Source organism: Mytilus galloprovincialis, chromosome 7, assembly GCF_965363235.1.
Source record: "Mytilus galloprovincialis chromosome 7, xbMytGall1.hap1.1, whole genome shotgun sequence".
Lineage (NCBI taxonomy): Eukaryota > Metazoa > Mollusca > Bivalvia > Mytilida > Mytilidae > Mytilus > Mytilus galloprovincialis.
In genome coordinates this window covers 81,754,385-81,766,984 of record NC_134844.1, presented here as the reverse complement: position 1 = coordinate 81,766,984, position 12,600 = coordinate 81,754,385, and the positions used below count along the sequence as shown (strand labels likewise).

At 32.5% G+C, this 12,600-nt stretch overlaps 1 protein-coding gene across 1 annotated transcript in view; it reads left to right on the top strand.

Moving 5' to 3' along the window:
- LOC143083792 (nuclear pore complex protein Nup160-like) overlaps positions 1 to 12,600 on the top strand; it is a 157,113-nt gene that overhangs the window by 92,471 nt on the left and 52,042 nt on the right. The window contains exons 19-23 of the mRNA XM_076260147.1: positions 2,243 to 2,376; positions 4,427 to 4,497; positions 5,521 to 5,677; positions 10,332 to 10,487; positions 11,583 to 11,715. Coding sequence (XP_076116262.1) covers positions 2,243 to 2,376; positions 4,427 to 4,497; positions 5,521 to 5,677; positions 10,332 to 10,487; positions 11,583 to 11,715 — 651 coding nt within the window. The remainder of the gene's footprint in view (positions 1 to 2,242; positions 2,377 to 4,426; positions 4,498 to 5,520; positions 5,678 to 10,331; positions 10,488 to 11,582; positions 11,716 to 12,600) is intronic.

The window sequence follows — 12,600 nt, the reverse complement described above, 5'->3', positions numbered from 1 at the left end:
AAAATTGCATTCATATTTTGGTATCAAGTCCACATCAGTTTCATCCAAAGACATTTGGTTTTCGGACAACAACTTTAGTTCAGACCACACAACCTATACAGTATATACACAGCCTGACAACTTATTGTATTATTCTTTCCACGATGCAAGAGGACAAACACATGTTGGCAGAATAATTTTAACAAACATTTTCACAACTAAAACATATTATTTTTAATTTCTTTTTATAGTTTATTTACATATTTACAATGAACTTTCACTTTCACTTTCAGTACGTTGCTATTAATAACCATACCTGTCAACTGACCCGTATTCTGCGGGTGTGACCCGAGATTTTCACAATTCTGAGAGATCACCCGGAACACCCGCCGTGTCATTCAAATAACCCCGGGAATTCCGAAAATGACCCGATTTCACCCGTATTTCTTAGCCTTGAGATTGATTTCATAAGTAATATTCCTTTGAAATACCGGCAAATTCGTAATTCTTCCATGAACAGGAAGTTCATCTAGCTATGTAAACTGTCAAATTAAGTGACCCATTAAGTGCATGGCTTCACTTGACAGCTTTGGTGTCAAACACACCAATTACCTTAGCTTTAGGTCCTAAATAAATTGCACCATCGGTTACAAACTGAACTAGAGTTACTTCCCATTATTTGTCACCATTCAAAATTATTACTTATATTTACGTTTTATGGGTGAAAAAGATTAAATCATTCAAAATATAAAATTCAAATACATATTGAAAAATAACTATTCATTATTTTTATACCTTTATACAATTTTTAAAAAAAAGTTGAAAATTATTTTTTACATTTATACTTCCTTTAACTGTATTACTATATTTTATCATAGTCTAATTTCCTTGTTGAAAAAAAAATATTATGGTTAAAGGCTACATAGTGATTGTCTCAAACATTTAAGATTGACATTAAATTCTAGTGTTTGATGATTGTATTATTTTTTCTCAAAAAGTAAAGCACTTAAGACTGAGTTACACAAATTTGTATAAGTCTTTAAAAGTGCAATGAAATAATATTAAATAAAATTTAAAATGACTTAACAAAGTGAACATGCATTGATGTTTTGGTATCTTTGATATACATTATAAGAAAATGTACCATAAATACTGAAATTCAGCTCGAAAAAGTTCGTACGCGTTATGACCTGAGATTTGATTCTTCAATGCAGGTCATGACCTGCATTTTCATTGTCACAGGTTGACAGGTATGTAATAACGTTACTTACCATTGTAACATTGTGACGTTTAAATTTTAACAACCCGATTTTTTACTTCAACATGATTTTATGTATTGTTTTTATCATGATGACGTTGCCCTAGGCACCGAAACATGTCGATCAATAAATTTTCTGCAGCAGTCCCTAAAGTGTTGTTGTTATAAGACTCTCTACATTTTATGTTTTTATCATAACGACCCTGCATACCCTCGGGTATCCACTTTATGGACTCTACCGTACTACAGACTCACCAGGCGTTGGTTCACTTTCGTTTGTAATTAAACTTTAGTATAAGTTAATAGAAATCTATGAAATTTTACGACAAGATTTATAGCCACAAAAGGAAAGTTGGGATTGATTTTGGGGGTTATGGTCCCAACAGTTAAGGAATTGGGGGCCAAAAAGGGGTAGAAATAAGCATTTTTTTTAGTTTCCAGATAATAACTTGTGGAATGGTATATGAATCTCTCTGAAATTATACCACAAGTTTCCATACCTCAAAGTGATGGTTAGGATTGGATTTGGGGGGTTATGGCTTTGAAGGAATAAGGGGCAAAAAGGGGGAAAACAAGGGTTTCTTGGTGAGTAGACAATTACTTAAGACAATTTAAAAGCAGTGTTAGAGAGGTAATCCAAGCACAAAATTGTTTGGATTACCTCCCTTTCACTACTTTTGAATTATATTTAAAGAAATGTTGTATTGTCTGAGGTAATTAGCTGTCAATTTATTTTTAGAAGTTACTATTAAGTGCTGATTAAGGAATATTGATTTTGCCATGATAATGTAAATTTGAGATTATGACCATATCTTGACGAAAAGATTAGTTTGTTACAGGAAAAAGGGGAGGGGTGAAAAAAATTTATGGGAGGTATTTTTTCTCATTTCAGAAACTTAAAGGAATTTTCTTAAAACTATTTTTATTTATTTTTTTGGCAAAAAAAGGGGGGTCAATACATAACGGCAAATTAAAGTATATTGTACAATATTTTTTTTATTTCAGTCTGGTCTTACACAAGCAAGTGCATCTGAAATTGATGATGAATTGATACCAAATACATGTGTCCTTATTAAAGCCTACATGACATTGAAATGGACAACAGAAACAATGGCAACCAGTGCACAAACAAGTTCCATGTAAGTTTTCAAAGATATTGATATAGTGCTCTCAAATTGTTATTACCTTATGATAAACAATGATACAGGAGTGAAGCCCTTTCATTTTTTTGCCAGAGGTGAGGTGAGAGTAAGTAACCTCAGTTGTTCTAATGAACATGTCAAGCAGCCATTACTAAACAATTTCTTTGTATACATATACATTGTTTGATTTTATTCAACATGTGTCATTTACCTAACACTCATAATTCCTCTTGTAAAACCCTTGAATCTTGTTCTTCAAACCTTCACCCTTAAATAGAGTACAATGAACAGATATACATGACAAAAAAGTCCCCTGCCTTTAAGTTCATTGTTTTAATTATCATGACAAGTTACAGATCAAGTTAGAATTTTTTCTGGTGTTATGATTTTAGGCAGATTTTTTGTCCTTTGACTTAGAAAATTCACTAAAATAATCAGTTTCGGCATGTTTTTTGGTCATAATTGATATTGATAATTGATATATAGGTTTATCATGACAAGTTACAGTTCAAGTTTGAATTTCAAGTCTGTCTGATGACTTTGTGCAGAGTTATGATCCTTGAACTTAGAAAATTCAGTCAAAAAAAGTGTTAATCTTTTTTTTCCGTTGTGCTTGAAGATATCTATGCTATTAAATCAGGAGACCTCATTTTGTGTGTCGCTTCTCTTCCTTTCACAATAAATGAATCATCATGAATTTGTGTCCTATAGGTACAATGCATAGTCGCATTTGTCATCCTTGCTTATTATTATTCTGTATGGGTTATTTTGGGAGGAAAACCGGAAAAAAGCCGTCTGGATATTGTTTCCGTGTTTGGACTGAATTTTAAGTCAGACTAGACTTCCGGTTTCCATTTTTCTGTATACTTTGAACATACATGTATATACTATGTCTATTTAAACATGTATTTGCTATCTGCTATCATTTTCAAGTTTACTATTCACAGCGGTCACAGAGTTTATTAAATAGAGAGGGTCTATATAATATATCAATGACCGCCGTTGGATCAACTAGTAAACTGAGAATTGATAGTAAAAAACAAATACACCTTCATTTATAGTTACTGTAATGAATGTTCATAATGATATATAATATACAGATAAACGCTATTATTATTCATTTGTTATTGAAATTAATAGAAAACAAAAAATGGGAATTTTGGAAAAAAAGGAGAAGCCGGGCTAGAAAAACAATTGACCTGTCCCAAAGTACCTATGACTTTTAATACCTATATGAAATTCTCCAGTCATGAAATCTTTTACAAAAATTCATCAAGTCACTAAGTATATTAAATAGAGAGGGTCTATATAATATACCATTGACTGCCTTGGATTGATTAGTAAACTGAGAATTGATAGTAAAATGCAAAAACACTTTATTTATAGTAATGAATGTTCATAATATACATGTACTAAATGTATGTCCATATTGAAATAAATTAGAAAACAAAAAATGGGAATTTTGGGAAAAAAGGAGGAGGGGTAGAAAAACAATTTTCCGGTCCCCAAGTAACTATGATTTTTGAAACCTTTTCTGAAATTCTCCAGTCACGTTGACAGTCTGATGATTATGTGTAGAGTTATGGTCCTTGGACTTTGAAAGTTCACTTAAATAATTAGATTTTCACACTTTTTTTGGTTATGCTTATATTGACTTGATATTTGTAATATAGTTTACACCATGACAAGTTATAGATCAAGTTTGAATTTTGCTACAATACAATGAATTTTTAACCGGAAGGGGACTGACTATGTTTTGCAATGCAATACTCACAGAATGCTTGTTAAATAAAAAATAAACATTGCAGTGAGCATATGCTTGAAACTGCTTCTTGAATATAAAAGATGGATTTAAATGCATAGCTGTAACTTTGTCAATAGGTAAAATTTGTGGGTAATTTTGGTATCAAATGAAAGTTTAAGAACATGAGACCACTACTGTTGAAACCTTATTAAAAGCTCCATAGAAGAATTGGAAAGAATTTCTAAAACCAGCAAAAACAGAGAACATGCATTATAAAGGATGATTTTGTTTTAACAATTTTAGGGAGTTTAATGTGAGACAGTTGGCCTCCTTGGAAATAGGACCAGGATTAGGTGGTATTCAGTTCAAGGGAGGTAAGTACAGGTTTTTACTTCTTGAACTTGGTGGCTGTCATGTTCTAGTATTTTTAGCTGACTATGGGTTTGCATCATTCCCATTGTTGATGGCCGTACAATGACCTTGTAGTTGCTAACTTCTACATGAATTGGTTTCTGATAATACTTGCCTCTTTGGCAATCATACCTGTGACATTGCTTATTATCCTCCTCAAGAAGTGTTGTAAAGGACATAAAAATACAAGGTGTCTTTTTGTCTGTCAGGTCTTTTTAATGATCTCACATGGACAATTACGCCAGAATGGACACATTATTTTGTAATACAGTTGACTCTCGTTATCTCGTGGTCAGCCGGACCAGAGAAATGTTTTGAGATAGTTTGATTCAAATGAAAAACGGACAACGATTTTCAGACAATTTCCTGAATAAAAAACACGATTTCAAAGAAGTATTTCTAAGTAAATATTGGACTGAATGCCTTAATTTTGAATTCTTTATACCTTTGAAATGTCTGCTATTCATCTAAATTGCAATTGATTTGATAAAAATTGTTAAAAGCTGCGGTTATTTGGTTTTAAATAGATGTGTAAAAACTGCGAATATGTGTCCCCCATTGACAAAACACCCTTTAATCTAACTTTTCAGATGATTTTCTTAAAACAAACCGGTTTTCAAGCTTAAGTATATTTTGCATTTGAAGTTATCTTCATATAGAAATATCAGTATACTTCAAAAACATTTAGACCTGAACATAAACTGTAGAAAACATGGAAAGATGTGGCGAAAATGAGCACCCCACTCTATAAGGTTTTTGAAATTGCAGAATTGAAGTAATAACATAAAGGATACTCATTTGATATGTATATTGATATAATAATGTAGCTGTCTGATGTCTCATTAATTCTTTAATTTTAACATGTGCATTACAATGCATTGTACTGTTGTTAGATTTCTTTTCAAACAAAATAATGCATGTTAGGGTTGATGGTCATTGAAACCTCAAGTTCATAATAAACATATCTTAAGATCTTTGTTTTTAAGGCAACCAGAACATGACTATCACTGAGATGTTTTTGAAGGGAGAAGGAGGAAATCAAGTGAGGATAAAGCTTGCCAAAACTGGATGCATGGATGAGGACCCATGTGCTACATGGACCATAGCAGTGTTGGGACTTGCAAGATTTACAGCTGAATTATTGTATCCTTGATATATCTAATTGCATAGTTATTAAAGGAGGCATTTAGGTTTTTTATACATGCATAACTACTGCAGTTGAAGTTTATTTTGAAAGCTTAAGTTTATTTAACATTTGAGCCGCGTCGGATAGAAATCGACCTTATGCAATTCGACGTCAAACCGAGTAACGTTACGATAAAGTTTCACAAGTTTTCATACAGGTAGTTTCTGACGTTATAAAAAAAAAACATGTCGCTTTCTAACAAAACTACGTTTTTTCAAAAAAATATTGTGGGGACATTTCTGATCGGATTTTAATGTACTAGGTACCAATAGAAGCAGAATTGCCACAGTTATATTTGTTTATTTGGATAGATTTTTGTTGTATAACGTTTTCAATTTTTGGTAATATAACCAGTATTGTTTTTGTTCAAAAATTTCTTATGTATTTCAACGAAATTAAATTGTAAAAACTGTAACGTTTATACATGTTCATAACATGAGAAACAAAAGTTATGGTCGACAAAACTATGACAAATTAAACTAGTATACTTTAGACGATTCTGCGTCTTTTAACTCTCTACTGGTGAAAATCCAACATAATATATATATGCCTTCCCTTTTTTTAGTGGGGTTTTATATGAAATTTGTAAAAAAAAAAGATATACGGGGAAACCTTACAATTTTAATCTGATTAAATCGAGCCTTTAGCTAACGTATTCCATACATATAGGACAAAACTAGTATATTATTTCTGATAAGTTTAGTAAAAAATGCCGATATAAATCTTTCACGGAAACCGCTTTATCCGGTCCGACATGAACATTTTCAAATTATCTGATAAAAAAATTCTTCCTGAATCCTGTCCTTTTCTAAATAACATATTTCTCAACCTTAGTATCAGTTTTGGCTAACAGGAATATGTACATTGTTTTGCTAAGGTATGTATTTCCTAATACGTTCTACATATTGAACTATTTTTACGTTCACGATCTATTTTTACATTTTATACAAAGTGAAAGTAACACCTGTCTTAACATGCTTAAAAAATAATTGTATGCAATTCTTAAGCTTAACTAAACTTAAGTAATATTCTGAAAAACTATTTCTGGTAGTATAAAACAAAATTTGTGCTGTATTGCAAAACTTCGCTACACACAGTGAGACACGCAAAAACAAAAATAGGTCAAAAGTTATTCATATCATTGTACCGTTGCATTTTGAACAATCTAAAAAGAAACAACAAGTTACATCACAACTATACAATATTAAACAAAGACCAACCCGTGCTCTAGGTGGATTTTGTACTATGTGCGTGCAATTTATCTGTTCATATCTATTCAGAAATTTAGAAATGTACGTGTTGCGTGTAATTTAGGTTCAATGACATTTCTATTTAGAAATTGAAAGAAAGAGGGAAACTTTTGCATAATACATGTGTACATGTATTTCGAAAACTAATAACTTTCAAAATAAAACCTTTTAAACCCCCTTTTTTATATCCCGACAACTTTAAAATTAGTATTCGGGCAATAAAATTCCCGATCTATGCATCGGTGGGTCTTACAATTTTGCGTCCGTCCGTCCGTCTGAGTGATTACGGTAACAATTTTGAAAGATATAAGCTGTGATGTCGGATTAATAAATAATAAACCAAAATTTCATCTAAAAAACCCGTTTATTTTGAAATTTAAACTACTATAATTTAAAGAGATAGTATTCCGGATTTTGATCTATATGTTACAAATCACTGTTGAACTATTAAATGTATTATGGCAAAAAGCGCGACAACCAGTCGTATCGAAAAATTCTTTTGGTTCAATTTGTCATTAATTCCATTCCTTTTTAATGTTGTGGTAAATTTCTACCTTATAGCGAGAGCAAGAAATATGTACACTCCAAATATGTTAGTGCATTCGTTAACTCAGAACAACAATATGTTCAACTAACCGTATTTAAAGAAGTTTGGAATGCATGTGTCCCTCATATTCAATTTATGAAACCAAAGACGGATCTGTGTAAAACGTGCTTTCAGTTGAGGAATGATATTTCCGGATCTATTTCAGAAGACGCGAAATAAGTGAGAACTCAAAAATTAATTGACCATATACAGTCTGCGCGGACGCAGCGTGAATATTATACATTATGTACACAAAGATCACGTGATGAATTTAGTTGGCTGAGTCTCCAATAGGAAAGTACAACACTCCATGTTCAAAAAATTTTGAAAATGTTCATTACACTATTGACTTTTTACAATATATAAACTTGCAACATTCGTCCCAAGAGGTTGGAGCTATTTACTTTTTAACGCCTCGAAAGGTTCAAATATTTGGAGTTTGCGATGAAAACTTTCCAATGCAAACGAATTATTCTATTGATGAGCAACAAACAATCGGGGAAAATTGAAGTCGGACACATGGACCCAATGCTGTTTTAAGCATGCTCCACCATTATCTGCATGGTAATACTTACGATGAAAAGGCGTGTCATTTTCATGCTGATAATTCTGTGGGACAAAACAAAAATAAAACTACTTTACATTATCTGTTGCGGAGGTGCGCAAAGGGTTTACACAAAACTATTAGTTTGCATTTTATGATTGCTGGGCACACAGAATGTTTATGTGACGCATGTTTAATTTTGGCATGTTGAAAAAGAAATTTAGAAAGTCGGACGTAAACACTGTATCACAACTGGTTAAAATGTTGACAATTCTGCCAAATGCAATAGGTCAGAAGTTTATAATGAAAATGACGATGACGAACACAGCTTAAAGTGGTACAGATGGGGTCATTTCTTCACTAATTATTTCAAACCACCCAGAGGTATAGGAAAATTCCATCACTTCCGATTTACCAGAGTCGTATTTGCGAGAGAAACTCTTGATCAACCGGAGAAAAGACTGGCTTTGCTTAAGGAAAGCACAAACGTACCGGAGTTACTCACGACACTTCCAGAAGTTATTCAGCCAGCAGGGCTGACAGAGAAGAGAATGCGTTATCTGTACAATGAAGTCCGTCCTTTTTTCCAGTATAATTTCCGTGACGAATTTTGTCCTCGTGCTTCAGAGGAGTAACATTTCACATGTACTGGTTACAGTTGGATTGAAAACTATAGAATCATTTTTGTTTTCATTGTAACAATCTTATAAAATAAATTAAATATTGTATACAAATGCATGTTTTCGTGGCTCTCACTATAACGAGAAAAGGACCGATAAAGAATAAAATTAATGCACGATAATGCTAATTTCACGACGGTGTCGTGAGATTCTGAAGTTAAATATATGTAGCCGTCACAACTTTGAAATAGCTAAACTTTAAAAAGAAGAAAGCTAGAGTAAAACGGTTTTTTGCATTCAAATTGTATGACTATAAGCAAAATTGATATGAACAAAACTCAAATTGAGATTTTTTTTTGCATAAGGTCGATTTCTATCCGACGCGGCTCATTTGTCAAAATATTAAAAAGAAGCAATTTATGATGGTAGTCTCACATATCAAAAATCAGCTCAAAATCTGGTATCGTTTGACTACTGACGATACCAGACTTTGAGCTGATTTTTGATATGTGAGACTACCATCATGTTTGTGCTCACACATGTTATTGAAATTGCAGATTTTTCAACTTTTGAGACGGGGCCATTCGTGTTGCTTTGACACATCTAGTTTTAATTTCATTTAGTTGATCATGTGGCTATGTTTACACCTAAAAAGGCATGTATGAAACTTAGGAGTAGTGTTTATAAAACACAGTTGAACTTTGCATAAAACAATTAATTATTTGATAAAATGTACATTTTTCAAGCATATCCTTAATATGTTTACTTCTACATATTAAATCAGGTATTTTAAAGTTTTTTTTTTCATTTCACAAAAAATCTTACTATTAGAAACCTGCATTGAAATGTCTTTCAAGTGTACAATTTTTGACAGATATTTATGAAATCTATATAAAATGTTTATATCAGCAAATATCTCAGACTAGTTTGAATATCATTTATTATGAAGTATAATATATCAATAAAGTTTTTGAAGAGTGCCAAACCTATATTTTTTGGAAGTTATGTCCTTTGAAATAAATGCCTACATTTTTAGGGTATTTATTACAAGGATAAAAGATTTTTTTTTTAAGTTATTGTCCTAAGTTAGGGTCAATGGTGAAGCAGAACATAGGTCATCAGAGCTGAGGAAGGAAATAATTTTGAAAGCAATCACTAGGAAACTTTTGTAGATTTCAATCCACTTTGTTTCAAAACTCAAATTACAGTAAAAAAAATTTGTTTGAAGTATTTATGATGGTTTAAACAGGTCTCATTGAAAAGTTTCATGCATTGTTTAAACAGGGTCACAGATAGCTTCAACTGGATGAAAAAAGTAGTGTTATTTTAGAACTTAACCAGAATTACTGGAATAAGTAGCGATTAGGTGTATTGGATCAAACTTTGCCACAATCATTGGAATATTTTGAATAATATTTTAATACTGACAAAATAGATATTTCAGAGATTTTAATACCTTTTCACGGATTGAACCAAAAAGAGGTTGGCATTTATGAATGCAACACAGGTTCTTTAGAGTCTTGAGTATAAAAACATGAGCCTATTTTATTTTTGTTGTAAACTCTGCACAACTGCCAAAATCATTTGGAATTTCCTTAATTACATTTCCAGATGGCCAATGAATGAAAGTTTTTTATTTCCAGAATATCTAATGGAATGTTGTCAGTATCTACCCCTTCAGCAATATGTTAATCAGCTTAGCGAGTTTTGTGATGTGAACGAGTCGTCCCTCAAATTCATGCTAGGAATGGCTTATTTGCATTTTGAGTAGGTTTTCATGTAGAATAAGTGAAAAAATCTGAGACATAGTTTTGTAGCTTGTGTATGGTCAGTTAAAGGGATGAAAACCAGTGCAGCTTGTGTATGATCAGTTAAAGGGGTGAAAACCAGTGTAGCTTGTGTATGGTCAGTTAAAGGGATGAAAACTGGTGTAGCTTCTGTATGGTCAGTTAAAGGGATGAAAACTGGTGTAGCTTGTGTATGGTCAGTTAAAGGGATGAAAACCAGTGTAGCTTGTGTATGGTCAGTTAAAGGGATTAAAACCAGTGTAGCTTGTGTATGGTCAGTTAAAGGGATGAAAACCAGTGTAGCTTGTGTATGGTCAGTTAAAGGGATGAAAACTGGTGTAGCTTGTGTATGGTCAGTTAAAGGGATGAAAACCAGTGTAGCTTGTGTATGGTCAGTTAAAGGGATGAAAACCAGTGTAGCTTGTGTATGGTCAGTTAAAGGGATGAAAACCAGTGTAGCTTGTGTATGGTCAGTTAAAGGGATGAAAACCAGTGTATTTGCATGCATTAGTTTATGATTAGATCAGTTTAATATGAACTGCTAATGTTAAGTCAATGATATTTGGTATTCAAAAATGTATCATTTCCATGGAGATTATATAGCCACACACCCTCTTCATGGTTCATTGACTTTGAAACTTTTACATAGTTTACAAGTTAATTTTTTTGTTTAGGTTTGTTTAAAGGGAACAGCTTATAATAAGTCCATGGTATTTGGTTTGCAGTTGTATTAGCCTTTACATGGTAATTGTTTAGCCATGTACTTCATTCATGGTTCATTGACTTTACATATTTGCATAACTTATGTAACATGTTAAAGTATTTCTATTTTAATTTCAACATTTCCATAATCAAAATAACAAAAAGGCGAGACATATTACTGTGATCACAGTTTTATTGCTCTTGTGATCCTTCTGAACTAGACCTGTCCAGATAGCAAGACAAATTTTGCAATGTGGTTCCTGCTGTAAAATTTGATATTATCAGCATGTGAATTCTTGTGAAAATATGTATCTGGAATAAAATGCATCAGAAAGGATTAAAACAGTCCTTTTTCAATCAATTGGTTTTTCAGTGAACCAGAGAAAGCAGCACAGTGCTTTACTGAGGCTAGTAAAGGGGTTGCCAATGAACCATTCCTCAGAGAAAAGATTATCCAATCAGACGAAGTAGAAGTTAGACAGTTGGAAGTTCTTTATTACCTAAAGGTTTGTTTATAGTTAAGGTCATATCTCAGTAATGATATAAATATAAAAAGATGTGGTATGATTGCCAATGACACAACTCTCCACCAAAAGAATGTAAAAGTATGTTCCCTTTATTCATATATCTTGGTAAAAAGATGTTTCCATGGAATTTTAAAAATGTTTATAAATAAAATGGTAGGTGACTGGTTTACATTTTAGCTTTAAATAACTGTATTTAATTTAGTTAGCTTTTAGCTCACCTGACCCAAAAGGCGTCCTTCATACATTATCGTCCGCCATGTCGTCATTAACTTTTTATACGACCGCAAAAATTATGGGTTTATGGTCCCAACAGTTTAGAAAAAAGGGACCCAAAAGGGCCCAAAACAAGTATTTATCTAGTTTCAGGACAATAAGTTGTGTATATAGGTATTTCAATTGCTCTGATATTGTACCACAATGTTCATACCATAAAGTAGAAGGTTGAGATTTATTTTAAGGGTTATTGGGCAAACAGTCTAGGAATTAAGGGCCAAAAAGGGGCCAAAACAAGCATTTTTGTAGTTTCGGGACAATAACTTATGTATAACTTTATGGATCTCTCTGACATTGTACCATAAGGTTCCATATAAGGAATTTTTTCTGGTTAAAGGACAATTTAGACAATTTAAAAGCAGTGTTAGGGAGGTAATGCAATTAAAATTTAAAGAATATTGTTATAAAATTAAAATTGAGAATGGAAATGGGGAATGTGCCAAAGAGACAACAACCCGACCATAGAAAAAAACAACAGCAGAAGGTCACCAACAGGTCTTCAATGTAGCGAAAAATTCCCGCACCCGGAGGGGTCCTTCAACTGGCCCCTAAACAAATATATACTAGTTCAGTGATAATGAACGCCATACT